Source organism: Prionailurus viverrinus, chromosome C2, assembly GCF_022837055.1.
Source record: "Prionailurus viverrinus isolate Anna chromosome C2, UM_Priviv_1.0, whole genome shotgun sequence".
In the NCBI taxonomy this organism is placed as follows: Eukaryota; Metazoa; Chordata; class Mammalia; order Carnivora; family Felidae; genus Prionailurus; species Prionailurus viverrinus.
In genome coordinates this window covers 99,698,028-99,724,096 of record NC_062569.1, presented here as the reverse complement: position 1 = coordinate 99,724,096, position 26,069 = coordinate 99,698,028, and the positions used below count along the sequence as shown (strand labels likewise).

At 41.3% G+C, this 26,069-nt stretch overlaps 1 protein-coding gene across 4 annotated transcripts in view; it reads left to right on the top strand.

Annotated features, from left to right (window-relative positions):
* Window positions 1-357: 357 nt before the first annotated feature.
* The window catches only part of SIDT1 (SID1 transmembrane family member 1), a 112,824-nt gene continuing 87,112 nt past the window's right edge, over window positions 358-26,069 (top strand). For 3 of the 4 annotated variants that reach the window (XM_047875147.1, XM_047875146.1, XM_047875143.1), the window contains exon 1: window positions 358-1,277. In XM_047875147.1, coding sequence (XP_047731103.1) covers window positions 1,068-1,277 — 210 coding nt within the window. In that variant the 5' untranslated portion in view covers window positions 358-1,067. The remainder of the gene's footprint in view (window positions 1,278-26,069) is intronic. The other variant, XM_047875145.1, reaches the window with a different exon arrangement.

Below are 26,069 nucleotides of genomic sequence, written 5' to 3'. Positions count from 1 at the left end.
CCTGGGATCCTCTGCCCACTTCACCCTTCATCTGCCTCTTCAAGTGTTTAAATTGAATCCCCTAAATTTTGCCAGAAGGGTATTTCCTTTTAATGATGGACTGTGGTTTCTCTCTTTTCAAAAACAATCCCGAATCCCAGGGATTCTCCCAGAATTTAAGAAATCATTGCAGAGGTAAAGTAGGCAAGAACTTGGGGCAGAAAGAAATGCCCACTGCATAAACCTTGCTGCTCTGAGTCGTCCTTGACAACTTCCGGGAACAGACTTCAGGCGGTGTTCGAAATCGTCTCCTTTACCCTGTCTATTCATTGCTTTTATGACTGTACATATTTAATACATACAGCGAGGGAGAGAGAAAGCGATGATGTGAGGCACTGCTGGAGAAGAGAAGATGATAAGGAAATAAAACAGGTGTCTGGGAAGGGTTGCTGTTAGAGAAGGAAGAACTGAGCATTAATAGCCATCATTCAGATGGGCAGGAGTTCTCTGCAGGTAGCAGACAGGAAAAGCGAACTCGTGCACCCTCTTTGGGGACAGGCTCTGTTGCTTTCTATTTCTTCTCTTGCAGCCAGGGTGCACATTTACTTGAAACAGACTGTTATTTCCTGTTCGGTGGCTGGTCAGGTTGACTCTTTAAGACTAGTGAACATTTCTAATGTATCTTATGCCTTTTTTTTTTTTTTTTTTTTTTTTTTTTTTTTGAGGTTGAGTAGGGAAGAGATCTGTTGAAATTCTAGCTGGGTAAGTGGGGGATTCTCAGAAATGAGAAAGGGGGAAGGAAAACGATGTAGAAGCCGGAGAGCACAGCAGCAGCCCGAGACCCCCCTACCCCCCGCCTCCACTACTCTCGGCCCGCGACCTCCCGCGGAGACCCCAGGCGGCTGCATCAATATTTGATCGACCCTTCGCCCGAGCGCGCGTTGCCAGCACTCGCCGGTGGGGCTTGCCTGGCATCGTCCGCGCTGCGCTGTAGCGCCGGGGCCCGCAGGGGGCTTTGGAAGGACCAGTTCTGCGCTCGCCCCCTCGCCAGGGCGGCTCTGCTTCGCGGCAGGGGCGCGGCGCCCACCATGCGGGGCTGCCCGCGGCTGGCGCTGCTCTGTGCGCTGCTGCCCTGGCTCCTGCGGGCAGCGGCACCCCCGCGCCCCGCGCAACCCCTGGCGCGCGAAGACCCCCGCGACCCCGCCAGGGGCGCCGATTTCGATCGCGTCTACAGCGGGGTGGTGAGCCTCAGCACCGAGAACATCTACTCCTTCAACTACACCAGCCAGCCTGGCCAGGTAAGAGACTCGCTCTCCTCGCTCGACTCCCAGGAACTTGCCAGATCTCAGAGCCCCGTCGCTGCTTTGGGTCCCCCGGGAATTGACCTCGGGAGCCCTTGGGGACCACAGGACCCTCGCTCCCTTTTCTCTTCAAAGCAATCACTGCCCTGCCAGAGCTGCCGCATCCCCCGCAACCGGCCTCCGGGACAACTCCGGTTCATCTCGCACCTTCCCTGGCCTGGTCCCCTGGCATTTCGGGGCTTTGTAGAGGCGCAGGTTCCCTGCACCTTCCGTGGCTCCTGCCCCCTGGTGGGCCTTTCTCTAGGAAACTCAAGGTTTCTAGGGTTGCGGAGGGAAAGGTCCGCACCGCTGTTTCTAATCCCCTGCGGAGAAGGAACCTCATTTCATTTGGATGATTCGGCCAGACCCTTCTATTTCATAGCGCATGGGGAGGGAGAGCTGCTCAGAATCTAAAATAGGAATGTGTGAGAATGGACGCAAGCTGCCTGCCGAGCCTCTGTGTGTTCAATAGTCATTTCCTGTGTTTTTGTACTACTGTCACACGTATGTGCTTCAGGGAAAGCCACAAGACCCGGCCAGAGATGTCTGAACTGCAGCCAGCAGCTGATCTATGGAGGTTTTGATGTGAAATAAGGGTGGGTAATTGTCTGAAAGTTCTAGACCTATTTCTGTCAAGAACGGAGGTGACACAAGGGGAGGAAATGACTGTCACAGCAACTATCCCTTTGACACATATATTCTGATTATATAATGTAAAAACAAAATGCACAGTTAGGTCTTTCCTTCTAATATGGTACCCTCTAGGGCATAGAAAAAAAAAAAAAAAACCTCCCCAGTGTACCTGCCCCAGGCTGGTACCAAATCCTAAGGTGCTGTCACCATGGCAGCAGAGCCCTGACCCTGGCTTGTCCTCTGCTGACCTTCAGGTTGTATGTCCTGAAGTGAGCAGGGTGACTCTGCAGAGCCATTCTATTGTGAACAAGTAAGAGGGGCAGCTTTTATCGCCCCAGTTCCATACAACTCATCTCTTCCTGTCCAGTGTGCAGTATGGGCCAGCTGACATGCACATGAGTTGTGTTACTAGCCCTATAATTTGATCAGAAAAAAATTCCATGATCTCTGGGGTATCCTGTCAGTTTCCCCCTAAATCATCAGTAAGGAAACTCAAATGGTATGTGCAAAGTTCTGACATCAGGCTTTAGTAGTTCTTTGCACTTCTGCTTAGAAATGGATTGACCGTGTTGGGGGGTTGCCTGGGTGGCTCAGCTCAGTTGGTTAAGCGTCCAACTCTTGATTTCAGCTCAGGTCATGATCTCACTGTTCGTGGGACCAAGCCCCATGTCAGGCTCTGCACTGACAGCAAGGAGCCTGCTTAGGATTCTCTCTCTCTCTCCCTCTCTCCGCCCCTCCCTCAATCAATTCTCCCTCCCTCTCTCTCTCAATAAATAAATAAATAAACATTAAAATAAAAGAAACAGATTGACTTTTTTAACTGTTGCTTGGCCTTTCGCCCTTAATATCTTGTGAGTTTCTCTACCACAGCACAGGTGCACTGCTTGCTTGACTTTCCCTAGAACAGTGTGAGAGATTGAGGACAGGGCAGAGTCACGTTCATCTCCATATTCCAGTACCTAGCACAGTGCTTGGCACATGAGAGGTTTACTAATGTCTTTGAAAAGTGAATAAATAAGTAAAGAAAGATTTGAGGAACCTGGAATAAAACTAAATAAAATAGAATATGTACTTTTTAATTGGTTCAGAGTATGAGACCATTCCAGATAAAAACATTTTTAACAGTTGTTATGAAATTGGGCCCTTTCCATGGTGCCTGTCTACATGTTTAAATACCTTTTATTGGGGCACCTGGGTGGCTCAGTTGGTTAAGCATCTGACTTCAGCTCAGGTCATGATCTCATGGTTTGTGGGTTCAAGCCCCATGTCGGGCTCTGTGCTGACAGCTAGAGCCTGGAGCCTACTCTGGATTCTGTCTCTCTCTCTCTCTCTTCTCCTCTCTTGTTCACTCTCTCTCTCTCTCTCTCTCTCTCTCTCTCAAAAATAAACATTAAAAAAATTTTTAAATACCTTTTATTTTATGAAACAATGGTACCTTTGTTAAATAAATACCTTTTGTTTTATGAAAAATTAGTTTGTAAAATATCTTTGCGTAATACAATAAAAAGTTGACAACCCCAGCAGTCCCTAAAAGTCCACTAGTCTGAGAAATACATTTGGGAACCATGGGACTGGTAGATAACTCAAGTGTTTATACTAGCAATCCCACCTTACGATAACATGAACACAATGCTTTTGGAGATAGCAGGATTTCATTGAAGGTTTGGAATAGCATAATGGAATTACAGAACAGCACAGGGTAAGTGATAGATGAAAGCAGAAATCTAGGCAATACTGTCATAACGTTTACCGACTGTTCCCCACCAAGGGAAATTTCAAGATGGTGGCACTACTATTTAGACCCTGCCTTATCACCCTCTTATTGGCTACTTCCCTACCCCAAATGCTAGCCTCCCACTCTAAATTCTTGTTATTCATGAGAAGCAGTTTTGCCGTCATTACTGAAGGGGTCTGCTAAGTGAAGATCTATGAACCCAAGAGCAAAAGCTTGGCCAGGACCTTTTTCCTTTAATCTGACAAAGTGTTGGTCAGGGATTCCTTCCCTGTAGGGGTCATTCTCACCTATTGCTCTTCAGTGCCACAAAGAATTTGGTTTAGAAAAAGACATAATAAAGTATAACTTTGTGAGTTTTAATCTTTTTTCCTTTTCTCATCAAGCCATTGTTCTGTTTGCCTTTATTTTTTCTTCAGTTTGGAGGAGAAAAGCTATTCTCAGTTTAGGCTTTGGGGAGGAGAGGAAGCTGCTTTGGGAGCCTTTGGCCCTAATCTTTCCTGTCAGCCACTGCATCTCCCTTACCAAACACTGTCCCAAGGAACTAGTTAGCCAAGCATTTGTCATGCTAATTAGCTGAGGTCAGCATCAGGAAAGGTCTCACAGGCCTTCTAGGCAGAGTAATGTAAATATGAAGCTGCCATTAAAAAAAAAAACAAAAAAAAACTGAAAGAATGGAGTGACTGCTTTAAAGAAGAAAAATGAAAATAAAGATCAAGTTACAGGTTAGGCAAGGTCATGAGTCATTTCATTTCCCTGGAGGGGAAGTGTCTGGAGACTCCTTTCCAGGGGAGTAGGGTTTTACTTTGGCAAACAGAGTGTTCTAGAACTACAGGGCTGGAACTAAACTAGAAGGAAATCACCTTGTTGAGAAAGTCACCAGGCATATGTTTGACTGGGACAGAGGGCACAAAAGCAGGTTTATTGAGAAATGAGAATACTCTTGTAGAGACAGGTGGTGGCAATAATCAAATGTTTAAACTTGGGCTAGATGCTGATAAGGAGCTTTTAAATAAAAATCAAACTACCATGCAACAAGATGTCTTCTTGGAGGCTTTCAGTAACAGAATACATTGGTCACCATAGATTTTTAAAATTGAAATGTTTCCCTGGAAATACTTCTTGTGTTTATTCAATGGAGACATGGAGACATGTATCTTTTAATGACATATGCTTTTCTATGCCCAAGGAACAATCCTTGGCTTTATTCATACCAACCAGTAGTTGCAGATCTAGAACCAGTTATACTGCCTCTTGGATCCAGATTCCAAAAGCCTATTCAATTCTCATGAACGATGAAATACATATCAGGATGTTCCAGTAGTAACTTCTAACCACACGTTACTGGTTACATAAAAGAATTAAAACCTTGGATGTGATAGCCTCAGCTCCCCCAGTCTGAGATGTACTCTTCCTTTGTTCCTTACATACTGAGGCAAAGAAGCCCCCTCTGCTGGCTTCATACTTCATACTTCCTCTTACTGACCTGCTTGTTTGTGAGGAGGAAATCATCTCATTAGCACATTATCTGGCTGAACAGAATACCATAGACTGGGTGGCTTAAAAAACAGACCTCATTTCTCACAATTCTGGAGGCTAGATAGTCCCAGATCACAGTGTCAGCAGATTTGGTGCCTGGTGACAGCCGGCGTCCTAGCTTGTAGACAGTGCCTCACAGCTGTGTTTTCTCATGGCCCAGAGATCAGGGAGAGAAACAAGCTCTCTCCCGTCATTTTTAAGGGCACTAATCTCATCATGAGGGCTCCAACTTCATGATCTAATTCCCCTCCAAATACTGTCACGTGGGGGATTAGGCTTCAACATGAATTTGGTGGCAGAGGGGGACACATTCAGTCCATAGCAGTCACCTCCCGCATTTTCCTCTGTGTCTCTGAAAAAGCAGCATCAACATATTATAAGGATGTTTAGGGGCTGACATTACTTCAGTTACAGGTCTGATTTTATAAAGAACCCATCTTCTTCCTCCCTAGACCTGACAGTCATGTGCTAAATTATATAATGGATTCTGTAAGTGTGTGATGTCCAATATGGTAGCCATTATCTACACGTGGCTACTGAGCACTTGAAATGTGGCCAGTCACAAAATGAGATGTACTGTAAGTATAGATTACACACCAGATTTCAGACAGTATAAAAAGACATGAAATGTGTAATTAATATTTTTATTGATATGTTTAAATGATAATATTTTAGATATATTAAGTTAAATCAATATAGTAATAAAACTAACTTTGTTTCTTTGTACTATTTTATTTTTTTTAAGTATTTTGAGAGAGAGAGAGCGAGCACATGCGAGCAAGTGGGGGATGGGCAGAGAGAGAGAGGGAGAGAGAGAATCCCAAGCAAGCTCTGCACTAGTCAGGGCAGAACCCGACAATAGGGTTCAATCCAACAAACCATGAGATGATGACCTGAGCCAAAATCAAGAGTCAGATGTTTAACCAGCTGTGCCACTCAGGCACCCCTCTTTGTACTTTCTAAAGTAGCCACTAGAAAATTTAAAAACACATATGTGGGTCATATTATGTTTTCTTTGGACGGCACTGTTCCGAGTACTACAAGAACCTTAGAGAAGTCATTCATCCCACAGATAGCTTTGTTGGAGGAAATGAAGCTTGGAAAGGTCATAATGGATAAGCAGAACTTGGATAGGCAGAAAGAAAGGGGAAAGGCCTTTCAGGTATGGAAACATAGATCAGATTTCTGTTTTAACAATACTACATTGAAAGCGGTGGTATATTTTACCAGGAGGCACATAGTGTCTGGTTGTCTCTTTTTGTGATGATAGCCACCTTTGGTCATTATTGCCTAGTTTCATGAATTCATTAGGAACCAGGTGATAATATATATTTTTTAAATACTTTATTTTTAAGAGGGAGAGAGACAGAGCACCAGTGGGGGAGGGGCAGACAGAGAGGGAGACACAGAATCTGAAGCAGGCTCCAGGCTCTGAGCTGTCAGCACAGAACCTGATGCAGGGCTTGAACCCACGAACCGTGAGATCATGACCTGAGCAGCAGTCGGATGCTTAACTGACTGAACCACCCAGGTGCCCCAACAAGGTGATAATATTTTAATTATCACATATTTCTTCTTTTTTTTAATGGGTGAGGTTTTTTAAAAATTATTTTAGAGAGAGAGTATGGGCAGGGGTGAGGGGAAGAGGGAGGGAGAGAGAATCTTAAGCAGGCTCCACCCTCAATTCAGAGCCCAACGTGGGACTGGATCCCACTAGCTGAGCTGAAATCAAGAGCATCAAAAGTGGGATGATGCTCAACCAACTGAGCCACCCAGGCACCCCTGTTTATGAGCTGGAATACTTCTTCATTTTTTATTCTTTCCTTTCTTTCTTTCTTTCTCTCTCTCTCTCTCTCTCTCTCTCTCTCTCTCAAGAGCATGTGCACGTGAGCGGGAGAGAGGCAAAGAGAGAGGGGGAGAGAGAGAGAGAGAAAGAGAGAGAGAGAGAGAGAGAGAGAGAGAGAGAGAGAGAGAATCCCAAGGAGACTCCACGTTGTCAGGGCAGAGCCCAACACAGGGTTGATCTCACAAACCATGAGATCATGACCTGAGCAGAAATCAAGAGTCAGATGCTTAACTGGCTGAGCTACCCAGGCGCCCCAAAGAGCTGGAATAGTTCTATAATAAGAAACCTCTCCTCATCAGCTATTTGGGCACCTTAGGCTACTGTATGTAAACAAACATAAGATAAAGTCTTCATTTTTTTACCTTTATTTAGCAATTTTCAATATAATGAGTTGGTCTCCTAGCATTCTATAATAATGATCAATGAGATTTCATTTAGCATAATCATGAGCTCATGAATTTAAACCTATTTGATTTGCCTCAACCTATTGTCATTACTAACTTTATGTTCAAATTGTTCATTGGCCAGTGAAAGCCAATTTGAGTTGGAGCCTGAATTCTCTTGATAAAATCCAAGTGCTCTCTGACATCTTCCTTGCTTTCTGGTATGAAAAGTTATTCCAGATTCATCAGGTTCCGTTCTCTTTTTTTTTTTTAATGTTTATTTTATTTATTTTGAGAGAGAGAAATAGAGTGTGAACAGGGGAGGGGCAGAGAGAGAGAGAGAGAGAGAGAGAGAGAGAGAGAATCCCAAGCAGCCTCCCCACTGTCAGCATACAGCCTGATTCAGGGCTCAAACTCACCACCTGTGAGATCGTGATCTGAGCTGAAATCAAGAGTCAGATGCTTAACCAACTCAGCCTCCCAGGCACCCCATAGTCACATTCAGTTCTTGTCTTCAACATGGAATCAGCCATTTTTCCAGAAGGTCAGGTTCCTTTGAGTAGCAAATAGAGACCACAGTATGCTAGTAGTCAGTCTGCTAGTGCCATTAGGATTGCTAATGGCTTGGTAAGTTTTTTTCTAAATCTTTTCAATAGATGGAGCTAAAGGAGAGACCATATCATGAGTTCATACTAGTACTTCTGATTCAAATTCAGAAACACAGGGTTTTTACTTAACCTCATCCATCTTACACATGTATGTATTTCCTTTCTCCTGTGCCAAAAACCCTGTTTCTCAATGATAACAACTTACTCATTTGCTTTAATATACACACAACAGTTTTAGATAACAGTACTAATATTGCCACAAACAATAAGATTGCTGGCAACAGTTAAAGATTTATTTTTACAGTTCCTTTTACCTTAGGGCATATTTCATGATTGATGTCGAGACAAATTCCTATGTTTTAAAGTAAGGTAGCAGGACAGTCATGTTACCCTTTCAGGGCAGTTATGTTATCAACTTGTTAGGTTCATTTGTGTCCTTTTATGTTTGAATTTCAGGGATGCTTCTTAATTTTGTTTGAAAACTAACAAATAAAAATCTAAAAAACATGATATATTTGCAGAAGTCCAGCTTCTACCTCTGTTCCCTGCATCTCATTCCCTCTGTTCTTCTATAGGTAGCCATTTAAAATTTTATAGCCTATAAACTAAAGCAGTTTTGGGGTGCCTGGGAGGTTCAGTTGATTGAGCATCTGACTCTTGATTTCAGCTCAGGTCATGATCCCAGGGTCTGCTGACAGTGCAGAGCCTGATTGGGATTCTCTCTCTCCCTCTCTCTCTCTACCCCTTCCCCACTTGAGCTCTCTCATGAGCACGCTCACTCCCTCTCTCCCTTAAAATAAATAAACTTAAAAACAAATAAAGCAGGTTTTTGTTGCTCTAATAGTTTCCTCTTTACTAATATATTTATATAATGCCATTAGCCTCTTCTAATTTCATCTCTTAGTTCTCTGTGATGAGCAATATTGAAATTAGCCGGTATCTTCTTCCCCGTCTCTTTTTCCAACTCCAAAATCTAAACCCTAGTTAATACCTATAAAAAAATTAATTATCTTATCTACTTTTCATTTAACTTCATTATTTCATTATTCTTCCCATTCTCATCCCATTTTTGGTTCGTAGTACTTATCTATATTGTCAAAGCATATCGTCATTATGAGCTAGACTACCTTCCTTACAAACAACATTTAGTTTTAGCTCTACAGGTACTTATATATTAAAAATACACAACTCGTCTTTATATTAATGTCCTCCAGCCATTTTTCTCTAAAGCTTATTCTCTAGGATTTTCTAGGATCCTTTCAGGTTTATAATGCTTTGTCCACAGACTTTATACTTATAGGACTGTTTAGCTGAATATAAAACCCTTGGCTTACAGTTTTTTTTCCTTCAGTTTTAACCATATTATTCCTTTGGCTTCTGGCAAAACTGATGATAAAAGGGATTCTTCCCTTTGCAGCAATTTTATTTTTCTGCCTGGATTCCTGACTCTTTTTCCTTTTTCTTTGAAATCCAATAGTTTTAACAGACGGGTCTGGTAGGTCAGTCTTTCCCAGGTATGTGATGTAATCTTTCAATATGTAACTTCAATAATCTTTTTTTAATTCCAGAAATTTTCCTTATAGTTTTTATTGTATGTATGTATGTATTTAATTTTTAGAGAAAGAGCACACGCACAAGTGAGCAAGGGGCAGAGGGAGAGGGAGAGAGAGAATCTCATGAGATGCAGCAAGAGGGAGATAGAGTGAAGAGCCTACAGTGGGGCTCGAGTTCATGCAAAGCAGGGCTGGAATTAATGACTGTGAGATCATGACCTGAGCCGAAGTTGGATGCTTAACTGGCTGAGCCACCCAGGCACCCTTCTTTACAGTTTTTAACATTCGTTTATTCCAATGCTTGGTTATCTTCTTTAGGAATTCCCTTTATACTTATGTTGGCCCTTCTTTATTGTTTCCTATAGCTATCCATTTTTCTAGAATTGTTTTTTTATATCCTGCCCAGATTAAATTTTTTCTCCTTTCCATCTTCTATTTTCCTTCTTTCCTTCATACTAAATATTTATTTATAACATAATTTTAAAATTTATTTGTAATCTTTTCCTGAGTTCTGCCATTTCTTTTTTAAAACTTCATTTTCTCCAATAGCCTCATTTCTTAATTTTTAAAATTCTGATTTATGGCCTTTTTCATAGATTTTTAAATGTTCATAATTTGAAATTTGGAAATATTAGGCTATGCTTTCCACCTGTTTTATAGGTACAGCTTTCTGGCATACCTTCACCATCTGAAATGGTGTTTTCTCCTCCTTATTCTCTTTGACTTGCAATGACTTTGTGTGGGATTCAACTGCAGTCCTTGTCTATTGCTCATCTTTACTTTAGATGAGTTTTCCTTATTTTATTTTTTTAACATATATATATATATATATATATATATATATATATATATTTTATTTTAGAGAGAGAGAGAGAACATGAGTGGGAGAGAGGGGCAGAGGGAGACAGAGAGCAGGCTCCACTCTCAGTGCAGAGCCTGACTCAGGACTCCAACTCACAACCCTGGGATCATGACCTGAGCTGAAATCAAGAGTGGGACACTCAGTACACTGAGCCACCAGGCACCCTGAGTTTTTCTTACTTTAGAAGGGAAAGATAGACCTGGATAGCTTTCCTAGCTTTCTTCTCTTATCGTGATGAGGTGATCAAAACATGATTTTCTTTCTGAGAAATTTCATAGGTCCTCTCCCCCATTTTATGGAGACTTCCTCTTTCCTTTGTTTCCTTTGTTCTTGCTTCATCCTGTTCAGTTTGGGTTCCACTCCCACAGCTTTTCATCAGGCAGAATTTTTTTCTAGGAAGGGAGTTTTGATTAGTTTTGAGAACCCATGAGGCCCAGACTACTCCAGAAGGGTCTGGATTTCCTCAAGTGTTCTTACACCTACTCACAACTTGAAGCCTATAAAGCTGCCTCCAGGTTCAACTACTGTTCTCAGGTTGGCCCTCCCATCTTTTTAGGGAGCACTTTTAGATGGATTTTGGGTTCTCTGATTCTCAGAGCCAGCAGAGCTCCATGCTTCCTTCTGATTCTACCCACACAATTGCTGATACCACACAGGTGTTGAAGCTGTTGGTAATTTTTCCCACCCAGTCATGTTTTGGAGTTTGTGCAGGATACCTTATCTTGGTAAATGTTCTCCATGAAATTTTGGTTCTGTCTTCCCAGTTGCCCTATTTTCACAAGGCACACTTGAGATTTAAATTCTCTGCTGCTACTGACACCATATTCTCAGAATCCTCTCTCCATTCTTTTCTGTAAGTTATAATTTTGAAATAACTTCAAATATACAGAAAAGTTAGAACCATATAAAGAACTCCAATATGCCCTTCACTCAAATTTCCCAGTTGTTTTTGCCAAATTTGTTTTATCAGTCTCCCTCCCCATAAGCAAATTTTCCCCCAAAACATTTGAAACTAAGCTACAGATATGATGCTCCTTTGTCTCTAAATACTTCAGTGTATATTTTCTATGAACAAGAATATTTTCTTATATAGCCATGGAATAATGATGAAAATCAGAAAATTAACATTAAATTAAATTAAATTAAATTAATCCCCTTCACCTATTTCACCCATCCCCCCACCTACCTCCCCTCTGGCAACCACCAATTTGTTTTCTATAGTTAAGAATCTGGGGTTTTTTTCTTTTTTTTTTTTACCTTGTGGACCTCAATGTTTTTGAAGAGTACAGCCAGTTATTTTATTTTAATTTATTTTATTTTATTTTATGTATGTATGTATTTATTAAATGTTGCTCAATATTTTTTTTTTTTAAGAGAGAGAGAGAGCATATGAGTTGGGGGTAGGTTGGGGATGAGTGGAGGGGCACAGCCAAGTGGGGAAGAGAGAGAAAGAATCTTAAGCAGGCATCATACTAAGCACAGAGCCTGAAGCAGGGCTCCATACCATGACCCTGGGATCATGACCTGACCTGAAATCAAGAGCCAGACACTTAACCAACTGAGCCACCCTGGTGCCCCAGCCAGTTATTTTATAGATTGTCCCTCAATTTGGATTTGTGTGATGTTTCCTCATGATTAGATTCAGGGTATACATTTTCAGCATATCATCACACAAGTGATATTGTATCCTTAGTGCATCATATCAGAGGCACATGATACTAAGCTTTCCTATTGTTATTGTGGGTAATGTGGGTTACGTGGTTAGGATGGTCTCTCCCAGGTTTCTCCACTGTAAAGTTACTATTTTCCTTTTGTAATCAAAAAAGTAATTCGTGGAGGGGCGCCTGGGTGGCGCAGTCGGTTAAGCGTCCGACTTCAGCCAGGTCACGATCTCGCGGTCCGGGAGTTCGAGCCCCGCGTCAGGCTCTGGGCTGATGGCTCAGAGCCTGGAGCCTGTTTCCAATTCTGTGTCTCCCTCTCTCTCCGCCCCTCCCCCGTTCATGCTCTGTCTCTCTCTGTCCCAAAAAAAGTAGATAAACGTTGAAAAAAATATATATATATATAAAAAAAAAAAAGTAATTCGTGGAGCAATACCTTGAGACTATAAATATTCTATCCCTCATCAAACTTTCAACCACCAGTTTTAACATCCATTGATTATTCTTGTCTAAGTCAGATATTAACCATAGTGGTTTCCAACTAGTCATTTCCTAATTCATCATTCCACATTTATCAGTTGATATTCTACTATAAGAAAGAGCTTTTCTTTCTCTCCTATTTATTTATTTATTCTTCTTAAAAAAATTTTTATGGATAACAGGTGATTTTTTTTCCTCTTCAAGTCAGTCGCACTCCTTGTCTATCATGGGCATATTAGGGAATCTCTCTTTTAACTCCAACCCAGAAAGTAGGTTTCTTCTCTTTGCTCCTGTAATATCATGATTATAACAAGACATATATATATATATATATATATATATATATATATATACACACATATATATATGTGTGTATATATATATATATATATATTTGGTTTTCAGTTTTTGGCACAGAGCTCCTAAAACCCTTGGAATTTTCTAAGTGATAAGAGTGATAAAGATGTCTTATCATTGAACCGCACCTGAGTTTATGTTAATGAAGTGATTTTTGGAAAGACCCTAAAGATGGGACTGGTTGCCAGAGGGAACCAACCATATAATTGGAGGGTTGGAACTTTCAGTCCAACCCCGTTTGACCTCCTGGGTGGGGAGGGGGCTGGAGTTTGAATTGCCAATGGCCAATGATTTAATCAATCTTTACTATGTAATGAAGCCTCCATAGAAACCCTAAAGGATGGAGCTCAGAGAGTTTCTCAGTGAGCACGTGGAGATTCAGGGAGAGGTGTGCGCTCCAAAAGCATGGAAGCTCCACACCCCTTCCCACATACCTTGCTCTGTGCATCTCTTTCATCTGGCTATTCCTGAGTTACATCCTTTGTAATAATAAACAGGTTATCTTGGAAGTAAAATGTTTCACTGAGTTCTGTGAGCCACTCCAGTAAATTAATTGAACCCAAGAAGGGGGTTATTGGAATCTTTGATCTATAGCTAGTTAGGTGACAACCTGGACTTTTTTTTTTAAGTTTCTTTTTCATTTGTTTCTTTAAGTCAGCTCTACACCAAACCTGGGGCTCCAACTCACCACCCTGAGATCAGGAGTTGCATGTGCTGACTAAGCTGGCCAGGCACCCCCAACCTGGACTTTGTGATTGGCATCTGAAGGTGGGAAGAAGTGGAGAGGTAGTCTTCTAGAACTGAACTCTTAACCTGGGGATCTGACGCTATCTCCAAGTAGATAGTAGATAGTGTCAGAATTGAGTTGAGTTGCAGATCACCCAGCTAATGTCTGAGAATCTTTTGGTGGTGTGGGAAAAACACATACTGTAACTGGGGGTGCAGATTTGTACTTCTCCATCACTAGCAAAATAATAATATTTCAGTGGCTTTTAGGGAATCACAAAGGAAGATAATATCATCAGTTATCATCTAGGGCATCTATTGCAACCCATTATCCAGATTATCTGTTGGGTTCCAAGCAAATCTGTCTCTAGACCATTTAATAAGTATAGTGATCCTCAGTTTTGAATTTGCAGTTAAAAGGATAAGCATATAATTATTTTTTTACTCATGAGAAACTGAAAGCCAGAATAGTCAAACAAATTATATAAGTAATCACTGCAGCTAGAATATCTGAGTGTCTGAATTCAGTTTCATAATTTTATCCATTTCAAGTCCTTGACTATGGAGTTCTCAGTATGTTTTTTTAAATGTAGGTTTTCATTAGGGATCTTTGAAATATGATAAACTTTACATTGTCTCTGTGTGGTGAGATTATGGTGAATTTTAATGGTCTTTTCTGTATTTTCTAAATATTTCACACAAAAAAACATGTTTTACATTCCTAAGGCAAGGACAACAAAACACTGACAGGCTGAGCAGTATTGGGGAAGAACACTGTGTGGGGCACCAGAAAATGTGTGTTTTTATCTCCTTAACAACCTGTGTGCCTCCAGCAAATCCTGTTTCCTCTCTGAGCTTTATTTCCTCCCACTGAGAAGAGAAAACTACATCTTTTATCTTTATTCAAGCACTAAAGTTCAGGGCTCTCTCTTTTTTAACCATGTGTGAGACTGTAATTTTTTTCTTTTTTTTTTAATGTTTATTTATTTATTTTGAGAGAGAGAGAGAATGAGAGAGTGTGTGCTTATGGGAGGGACAGAGAGAGAGAGAGGAAGAATCCCAAGCAGGCTCCCTGCTGTCAGCACAGAGTCCAAATCAGGGCTTGAACTCACAAACCATGAGATCATGCCCTGAGCTGAAATCAAGAGTCAGACACTTAACTGACTGAACCACCCAGGTGCCCCCCGCCCCTTTTTTAAATTCTTGGCTTTATATTTTTTTATTATTTTATTCAAATCCAAGTTAGTTAACATATACTGTAAGAATGGTTTCAGGAATAGAATTTAGTGATTCATCACTTACATACAACACCCAGTGCTCATCCCAGCAAGGGTCCTCCTCAAAGCCCATCATCCATTTAGCGCCCCCCCCCCCCACCTCCTCCAGCAATCCTTAGTTTGTTCTCTGTATTTAACAGCCTCTTATGGTTTTCCTCCCTCTCTGTTTTTATCTTATTTTTCTTTCCTTTCCCCTATGTTCATCTGTTGTGTTTCTTAAATTCCACATATGAGTGTAAAGAATGTAAAGAATGTATACAACTTTTTTTTTTTTTTTTTAAATAAGCTCTCTGCCCAATGCGGGGCTTAATCTTGCGACCCTGAGGTCAAGAGTCGTATGCTCTACCAACTGAGCCAGGCAGGCATACCTAATTTTTTTCTTAACTATTGACAAGTAGGAGAAATTTCTTGCCAAAAAGATCATTTCTAACTCCTTGTCTTATAAAAGCCAGTAAATGAAATCTTTAAATTATTGTTTCTAAAACACTACTCTTTTCTCCTTTGGTTGGTTTTCTTTTCTTTTGAGAGGCTTCCCGTAGGGGTCCACCACCTGGAAGTGTTTTATTTTGTCTCCCTCTTTTACCTCCACCTTTGCCACCAGTGCTGTGCTTGTATTCAAGTTCCATTTTGTTTCTCTCTCACATTCCGTTTGTTTCTTCCTGAGTGCCATGTCAGTAGGCTTGCTATAGTGTTGGGTTTCGTTTTTTGGTTGTTATTTTGTTTTGATGATATTGTTGTGTTGCCCCCTTCTGACGGGGTATTTTAAGGTATCTGATACAATATGTAGGGATTTTCAGTGTTCGTTCCTTTCCCGCTTTGGTTTCAACATGTTACCTGAAGGGTCTCCTGTGTCATTTCTCCCCGTTGGCTTGAATGTAAAAGACCAAGGGACTTAATGCTTGTGAAACCGTGAAACTTCTTTGCTTCAAGAAGATGCCAGTATCTCTTTTTTCCTTTCAGACTGATTGATAATTATCACACGTTGCCATGCAGCAGCCAGAGTTTGACAGCCAGCTCTTCCTACATTGTTTAACTCTGGAGCTAACAGAAGTTCCACGTCAACACACCAAGATGGTGCATTAATGATTTAAAGGCACATCTAATGAGCTGTTCGAATTGGGGCCTCACCATCCTTTCTGCTCATTTGCGAAGGAAAATATCAAACATATCATGATGCTTCAGGCAATAGAATCACAGTCCTTTCTGTTTTGCCAAAAAAAAAAAAAATACATTTTTAAACATTATTTTCTTTTCTTGGATATTGTGAAAATGGAAAATTTGAAGGTCTTTTTTTGAGGTATTTTAGTGGCTATGCAAACCAAAACCAAAACAAAACCCAAGGAACTGTATTTTGCTTAAAATAAACTAAGGTCAGCAGGGACACCTGGGTGGCTCAGTCGGTTAAGCATCTGACTTCGGCTCAAGTCATGATCTCATGATTCGTGGGTTTGAGCCCCACATCAGACTCTGTCCTGACAGCTCAGAGCCTGGAGCCTGCTTCAGATCCTGTGTCTTCCTCTCTCTTTGCCCCTCCCCCACTTGTGCTCTGTCTCTCTATCAAAAATATAAACATTAAAAAAATAATAATAAATAAAGCTAAGGTCAGCAATAAGAACCAACTGTCCGACTTAACCTTTAAGTCCTCAGTCTGAGATCCTTCTGCTTTCATATGAAATGAGTTTCTAAGAACATGTGTAAAAATTATTGATACAGGAGAAACAATTGATTTACCTGTCAAAAGATAGTGCTCCATTCCTGGAGAGAGAAAAAGCAAAGCTGAGTGCCATTACATATTAAATGTTATTAATAATAAAATTAATTGAAATGATTTGCTGTAGTAATTAATTACTTCAAATTCTCATTTGCCTTATCCCCTCAGTTTATTTGAAGTGACAATAATAGACAAATAAATTGATTTTGCTGTTAGAAAGAAGGATGTGCAAATGTTGATTTTACACAAGATGGAACAAGGGACTTTTCAATGGGTTGGATAAGAAGAGTGAAACTGGTTTGAAGGTATCTTATATTGAAAAATGTGTCCAAAGAAAGTTGAGTGTAAGCCTTCTTTTCTGACAGGAAATCTATAGGAATCCATTTCCCTATCATAGCTCCCAAGAACTGGGAAATTTTCCCTCTGTTCCACTGAAAAGCTTTTCAAGAACTAGTTCTCAGCCCATAATTTTAAGGAAGTTTATTTGGGACCCAGCCTTCTATAGTTGATCCCAAGGCTGGCCAGGGGTATCTATATGTAATTATGAAAGTATTGGCTTCTTTGAAGGTACAGACCACCTGTTTTGGCTAAACTCATAAGTGTTTAAATAAAATATTTTATTTCTGAAAATGGTGGCAAAATTAAAGTTTATCTAGCATCATCAAGTAGCATGTAGTCCTGAGTAAAAAGCACCCTCTGGCTACCTGGAGTATTTACCATTGATTGGACCATTAAATGTGTAAATAAAATGGGGTGCCTGGGTGGCCCAGTTGGTTAAGCATCTGACTCCTGATCTCAGCTCAGGTCATGATCTCACAGTTTGTGGGTTCAAGCCCCGCATCGGGCTCTGTGCTGACATTGAGGAACCTGCTTAGGGTTCTGTCTCCCTCTCTCTCTGCCCTTCCCCACTTCCACATCTGTGGGCTTTCTCTCTCTCAAAATAAATTAAGCTTTAAAAAAGTAGTGTTGGGTTTTTTTTTTTGTACCAGAGCAGGCATTTTTAAATTTGAGAAAGTACTCAAGCGCCTGGGTGGCTCAGTCAAGCGTCCGACTTCAGCTCAGGTCATGATCTCACGGTTAGTGAGTTTGAGCCCCTCTTGGCTCTGTGCTGACAGCTCAGAGCCTGGAGTCTGCTTTGGATTCTGTGTCTCCCTCTCACTCTCTGCCCCTCTCCTGCTTTGTGCTCTCTCTCTCTCTCAAAAATAAATAAAAACATTAAAAAAGTTTTTAATAAATAAAAAAGTATTTAAATTTAAGAAAGTACTACTTACCAATTTTTTTTTCATGAATCGTGCCTTTGGTGTTGTATTTCAAAAGTTGTCACCAAGTCTGAGATCACCTAGCTTTTCTCCTGTGTTATCTTCTGAAAATTTCATAGCTTTGAATGTTACATTTAAGTTAATGATCCATTTTAGGTTTGCTTTGTGAAAGGTATAAGGTCTCTGTCTAGAATCTTTTTTTTTTTTTTTTGATATATGACATCTAATTGTTCCAGCACCATTTGTTGAAAAGAAAACCCTATGTTTTTAGTATTACAGTGTTGTATGTGTGTGTGTGTACATTTATAGCCCACCTTGAACCAAAGAGTTTGAAGCAGCTCCTTACCTGGGGCTCATTAGTCTTGTCATCATTCCCAGCCTTCCATTCTGCTGCCACCACCTCTAATCTCTACCATTCTCTTGTTGCTACTTTTTTCTGTGTATCTTCTGCTGCCTGCTTCTCCCATCCTTTTTGTCTTGCAAATCTTTTACAAATACTGTAGGTCCTTCAAGGTTCTTTCTTTTCTCTGTCTGTTCCTCTTGTTTGAGGCTTTGCTACTGGCAAAGACGTTCCTTCTTCTTCATTTTGTTTTGTTTCCTACTTCCTCATTCAAAGCCATGGTGGGTAATCTCGGTTACTAGAGAGCTGGTCTCCTGATTTTTAAAGTTTTGCTATAGAATTTTAGTAATACCAATAGTGAAGGGGCGCCTGGGTGGCTCCGTGGGTTAAGCATCTGACTTCAGCTCTAATCATGATCTCTCAGTTCATGAGTTCGAGCCCCTTGTCAGGCTCTGGGCTGACAGCTCAGGGCCTGGAGCCTGCTTCAGATTCCGAGTCTCCCTCTCTCTTGGCCCCTCCCCTGCTCACACTCTGCCTCTTTCTCTCTAAAATAAATAAACATTTTTTAAAAATTTTTTAATAATACCAATAGTGGAGGATGAAGAACATATGCTATTTGGAAAGTCAGTATGTATTTGTGTTGACTTTGTGTGCCATTATTTCCTTTGTTTACATCAACAGGATTTTCTTGTCAAGTCTTTTTGGCTACAGAAGCGTAACTAGGCTTGCATTTGAGACTTTTTTTCTGTTCTTTTTTCTATCACTAAAAGAACCATATAAAGTATCACTTGAAACAATTGGGATGGAAAGGGATTATTTTATTTTATTTTATTTTATTTTATTTTATTTTATTTTGTTTTATTTATTGTTTTTTTAATGTTTATTTATTTTTGAGAGAGAGAGAGAAACAGGGCTCGAGCTGGGGAGGCCAGAGAGAAAGGGAGACATGGAATCCGAAGCAGGCTCCAGGCTCTGAGCTGTTAGCACACAGCCTGACTCAGGGCTCAAACCCATGAACCATGAGATCATGACCCGAGCCGAAGTTGGATGCTAAAATGACTGAGTCACCCAGGTGCCTATTTTTATTTTTAATTTTTTTTAGGTTTATTTATTTTTGAGAGAGATACAGAGTGTGAGCAGGGAAGGGGCAGAGAGGGAGAGGGAGACACAGAATCCAAAGCAGGCTCTAGGCTGCCTGTACAGAGCTCGACGTGGGGCTTGAACCCACGGACCAGACCACGAGATCATGACCTGAGCTAGAGTCGGACACTTAACTGACTGAGCCATCCAGGCACCCCAGGGATAATTGTATTTTAAAACTTAAGAGCTAAAACTACCTTTTAAATCACCCAGTGTCTTCTCAACAGGAAAGAAAACTGAAAGCCAATGAAATAAGCCACTTGTCCACAATCATGTAACTAGTGTGAAGCAAATCGCGGAACATAACTCCAGTTCCCGCGTATATTTCTTCAAGATATTTTTACTAGACCACTCTCCCTCCCACAAGAACACATCTGTATACTTAGCAACAACAAAGCAAATAATTTAAAATACCACAGTCACGCTTTCAGTCAGGTCATTTGATCATGCTTTATGTTGGATTCCCTTACAATTTCCTTCATCTATTTGAGTCAGGCCAGCAGGACTGACACTAAGTAAAACGTAGAAGTTGGCAGATTTTCTTCAGTGTTTCAGAGCCGTAGCCACCCACCAACCATGATGTTACTTGGACTCCCTGTGGACCCAGAGGACTGAGCTTCATCTCTTTGGTGGTTGATTTTCATCAGTGCTGGTTTCCTTTGCGACAGACACAGGGCAGCTTGGAGACCCAAGCAGTTAGCCTATGTGTCACTCAAGGACAGGATTAATCCTGAGAACTGGTATTTCTGGATCTCCATTAAACAGCCATGAAGATAAGCCATAGCAAACAGGAATGACCAACTGTTTCTGTCCCTCTATATTTAACTGCCCTGTTGTGGACAAATTGACTCATAACCATTTTAGTTATCTAAACTGGGAGAATATATTAAAAATTGACATGAAGGGCACCTGGGTGGCTCAGTCGGTTGAGCGTCTGACTTCGGCTCGGGTCATGATCTCACAGTTTGTGAGTTCGAGCCCTGTGTCAGGCTCTGTTAATAGCTAAGAGCCTGGAGCCTGCTTTGGATTCTGTGTTCCCCCTTTCTCTGCCCCTTCCCCGCTCATCCTATCTCTCTCTCTGTCTCTCAAAGATGAATAAACGTTAAAAAAATTTTTTTTCAATTGACATGAAAATGCTCATAGGTTTTTTTTTTTTTGTTCTTTCCAATAGTTGCAAAAAGAAATTCCATGTTTGTCCCCACTCTCTCCCCATACCATTTTCACCAAAGCAGAGCAATTACAGCTTTCTAGGACAGAGACAATGTTTATCTGGATAATAAAGGGACAAAAAGTGGGGGATAAGGAGAGAGGCAAATAGGATGACATTTGGGTATGCAGAGGGGGTTTGGCTTGTGGACAGTAAGTTTCCAAAATAGCTGCGGTATGAGTGAAGTAGAAAAGGAAGGAGAATATAGGATTAGGTAAAGTTCTTAGTTGCAAGCAACAGAAATCAAATGGCTAACTTAACCAGAAAAATAACTTATTAGAAGGGTATTAGGTAGCTCACAAACCTGAGATGCCAGACTCAGACTATGATTGGAGACCAAGAGAGACTAAACTGCAGGAAATTGTAGCAACAGTCACGCTATAGAATGGTTTTATCAAGATGCTCCACTGGGAACCACCACCTCCTTTACCATTAGATATGGTCACCCCCTGGACCCTGCTGCCATGGACACTACTGGTGTCTTTATTGCCAGTGAATTCTAAACTCTCCCTTCATCTTTGTATCATGTAATCATCATTGAACATACCAAGTGGAAGCATCCGACTATCTGAGCATAGGTGGTATTCTTGGCTCCCTTGGCATTCAGCAGCAGCCTTGCCTCCCACAAAACTCACACAGTTCAATAGGGTAGAGGAAGCTCTTCTAAAACATGCAAAGGATCTGGATGCTGGGTAGGCCCCGAGTCAACTCCATCAAAATTTCTCATGGAGTCTTCTCAAGCAAGGGCATTTGTTCAAAGACAGCTCTATAAATCCAGACATGGTCAGGGACCAAGATGTGAGAGGGAGAAAAAGGGGTGCTATAGCATTCTATCTATGCCCATTAGAGAGGAACATCTAATCTGAGCATCAGAGAATTTCAAGTAGCATATACCATCCCAGTCACCATGTTCATTCCAATTACAAATAGTTTTGTCTCTTAAACATGGCCTTCCCTGAGGCCTCTTCTGCTAACCTCAAGAAATTTTGTTTTCGGAAGATATTTGCAGACAATCAGTTTTGTCTTGTTTAGAAAGAAGTTTCCTATAAGTAATAATTATATCCTGACAATACTTATTTAAAATTATAAATGGCACTGGTCTAGCAATAAATACCACTACAGGGGTGCCTGGGTGGCTCAGTTGGTTAAGCATCCAACTCTTGATTTTGGCCGAGGTCATGATCTCACAGTCATGAGATCAAGCCCCACACTGGGTTCCATGCTGGGTATGGAGCCTGCTTTGGATTCTCTCCCTCTCTCTCCTTCTCCCCCTCCCTTGCTTGCATGCTCTCTCTCTCTCGTGCGCACGTGCGCTCTTGCTCTCTCTCTCTCAAGCATTTTAAATAAATAAAATAAATTTAATGCCACTACAGAAAAAAACTGCTTATAAGTGTCAGATCATAACTCTGACAACCATAACAATAATTTTCTAGTGCCTTCCCATCTTCAAAGCATTAATTAATTAGGCCTCAGAATAGCTCTAGATGAAACTTGCCTGCAGTGCAATCACTCAGCATATAAATAAAATCTAAGGAGTGGATCCTTGAATTCTGCCTCAAACCATAAAATAATTATGTTTCCCTCTTCAACCCTCTCCACTTGTACTCCAGAGTGAAGGAATTATAAGGAGACGGAGTTTAAGTGGGAGATAGAAAAAGACAGGAAAGGTAAAGAGGAGAAAAGGGATCATGCACAAGAAATGATCAGATCCTGATACCTGGGAGTTGTCTCCCAGGAACCAAGTCTGGAGATGCCTAAAGTCGGAGGAGGGTCAGGGGACAGAGGAACTAATTCAAAGTCTATGAGAAACCCTGGAGAGACAGAATATGGTTAGCTCTTGGAGTTAGAGGTAAATGGCAGCCCACAATGTAAGAGGCCACTGGTGAGGAATAGGTTGAAGGAAGGCTTTTTTGTTGTGCTTTTTGCCTCCCTCAGTTTGGCCTAGGTGGATTGCCACCTGCCCTGCCTTAGTGCCCTCGTGAGAGAGAAAACCAGCAGCCCAGCCCAGGGCTGGCTGGGCTCCATGAGCTAAGGTCTGCGAGGGCCTGCTTGAGTGCAGAGGATAACCACTGTGGCTGTCCACCTGCTGTCTCTGAGCATTCCCTCCTTCCCCTCAACCCCCTTCACAGTTCATGGGCTGGCCAAACTGTTTGTTTGGGAGCAAAACAGTGTGTGGATGGGGAGTGGAAGTAAAATTATATGGAGCGGGAACAGACTGGACCCGTGTGTGGGGGTAAAAGGGGTGTGGTCAACTCAGAGCCTGTCTACCCTAAGGGGGCTTTCCTTCCAGTCCCTCTTGATTTTGGCCTAAGTCATGATCCCACAGTCATGAGATCAAGCCCTACATTGGTTTCCATGCTGAGTATGGAGCCTGCTTTGGATTCTCTCCCTCTTTCTCCTTCTCTGAACCTCCCTCTATTCTAAACCCCCTGATGTTTAACACCTCCCTTCTGGGGTTCTCAGTACTGCCACAGGTAGCTGATACCCCAGGGAATTCAAGCTCATAGGATAAAATAACAACACATCTGCAGAAGGAAGCTACCTGAGAGATGTTAAACTGGATGGCCTTTACCAGATGTAGCTGAATTAACAAACAAGAAGAATAAGACTTTAAGCAAAGTGAATATCCTGAAAGAGATGGGGACAGAAGGGCTTTGTTAAAGTAAAGCAGGTTACAGTTATAAAGAGGAGCCAACTGGAAACCTCAGAGTTAAAAATAACACTTTTCACATAAAGAACTCAGCAATGGGTTGGATATTAGAATGAACAGTGGATTAGAGAACTGGAGGATCTACCTAAAGAGATGTAGGATACCAACAGAAAAATTAAGAAATTGGGAGGGCAGACCCAGTCATGACATCAACATAATAGAGGCCCTACAAGAAAACAAATAGGGAGAAAGAAATCTTTGTAGAAATAATGCTGAAGAATTAATAACAGCCACTTACTCAACATCGTGGGAGTGCTTTCTTAGGGCTTGTTGAAAGCTGCAAGCTTAGCTGGACTATCCCCACTCACATAAAAACAGGAAATTTTGGGGCGCCTGGGTGGCTCAGTTGGTTGAGCGTCTGACTCTTGATTTCAGCTCAGGTCATGATCTCGTGGTATATGAGATCAAACCCCGCTTGGGGCTTTCCACTGACAGCACATGGAGCCTGCTTGGGATTCTCTCTCTCCTTTTCTCTCTGCCCCTCCCCCACTTGTGCTCTTTCTCTCTCTCTCAAAATACATAAATAAACATTTTTTTAAAAAGGTAAATACTTGTAGTGTATGTACTGTCAGATACATTGCTAGATCCCAAATATGTCATAGATAAAATCTTCTAAGAGAGACAAAACAAGTGCACGGAACAATGACCAAATATAAAACATGGAAAAAATGATACAATTGAGTATAAAATTGGGTAATACAGTCCATAAGTTTTATAGGTTATGGTCTTTGGGGTATACTTGACCCCCATTCTTGTGAAGAAAATATGTAGGACAGCAGTTCCCAGTGTGCTGTGTGGAATATTTGTTGTATAGAATGGTCTTGGTGTTCCATGTAAAAGACTTTCCAACTTGGCCATGTTTTGACTGCCTAACATCTGAGCTCCATTCCTATATGTTTGGGGAAATTCCTCATTTCATAAGTCTCTGCTGGAGCAAGAGCTCCTTCTTGTACACAAGTGGAACAGCAGCACCTGCTTTCACACACACACACACACACACACACACACACACACACCAAATTCAAGCATGGCCTGTGGCCTCGGTACTACCAATCCAGACTTTGATTTGGGGGCAAATGATGCAGGGCAGCAGCTGTTCAGCAGCAACAGAGGCAACCTTGGTTTCCAGAAATGGCCATGGCAATGGGGTGGTGGCACTTAAAACCCTCCAAAGGCTTTCTGTTGCCCTTAGAGTAAAACCCCAACCTCTCCCACATGGCTTTAAGACTCTTCGGGACTGTAATATTCCTCATACACTGTCAGCTTCAGTCAAACTGATTTTCTCTTAATTTTTCAAACCTCCTTCTTGCCTTCTCCTTCCTTCCTTCCCTCCCTCCTTCCTCATACCTACTACACTGTTCCCTTTGTTTGGACATTTCTCTTGTTCTGGTTAATGTTACTCACTCTTTAGGATAATACTCAACCTGAAAATCTATGTCATGGACTTCTACAGGAACTTAAATATTAATGCAATTCCTTGTTTAATTGGCATTCCATAGGCAAACCTGTGATCTCAATGAGGGCACACTATATCTACATTGCCTAGTAATGTATCTCCTGTGCCAGAGCAATGCCTGGTACAGGACAGGGAGTCAAATATTTAATGAATGAACAAAGTCCATTGCCAAGCAGCTGGAATTTAGACTGTGTATTGTTCTATACTCCTGGCCTGCCAATTATTATACCTCCCTTTAATGTTTCCCATGTTTTTATTGGAATTGAAATGCTCAATATAAAATTTACATCATAAGCCTAAAGAGGAAAATTTATATAGATGTATTTGTGTGTAGATTATTGTTGGCATAATGAAATTGGTGAGATGAGGTATGTAAATCATGGTGCTTAGAAAAGTGCTTTGAGGGGCACCTTGGGGGCTCAGTTAGTTAAGTGTCCAACTTTGGCTCAGTTCATGATCTCATAGTTCATGAGTTCGAGCCCCACATCGGGCTCTGTGCTGATATCTCAGAGCCTGGAGCCTGCTTTGGATTCTGTGTCTCCCTCTCTCTCTGCCCCTAGCACACTCATGCTCTCTCTCTCTCTCTCTCTCTCTCTGAAAAAATAAATAAATAAATAAATAAATAAATAAGAAGAAAAAAGTGCTTTGAATGCAAAATGCTGAGAATCTACAACTATAGAGAATAAATAGTTCCCAAGGGTAAACTGCTCTTTTCAACAAGATGAATACACTGTTCCAGGAAAGCTGGAAGCCAAATGGTGAGAGGAAATTAATATCTTACATGAGATGAACCATATAAACTTCTCCTTTGCCAGGGACAATTGGACTTATAAGTGTGTCTGCACACATGAAAGACATCAACACCGATTGGTGTGTCCATGAGAGTGGAAAAGCACTGCCCAACCCAAAGCCCTGGTGGGACACCTCTGCTTTCGGCTGGGCCTGGTGCTCTGCAGATCACAGAATACTGTCGCCCGTAGTCTATGGAGGTGGATAGCCTGGGTGTTACTGTTCCCTTTCTACAGTTGAGGACACTGAGGCCCAGAGAATTTAAGTGATTTGTCCAAGGTCACCCAGATAGTAGATGTCAGTGCCAGAAGTAAAAGCTAGGTCTATATATTTTTCTTCATTATGGTATAAATTTACATAAGATGGTTTTCTAAGGCCGAATCAGGCAGAGAGAATTTTAAACAGTCACATCAATAACTATAGGAATTATTTTAATGCTTATCTCTTTAAAAAAAAAGGTATAATCTGTGATTAAAGTAACTTC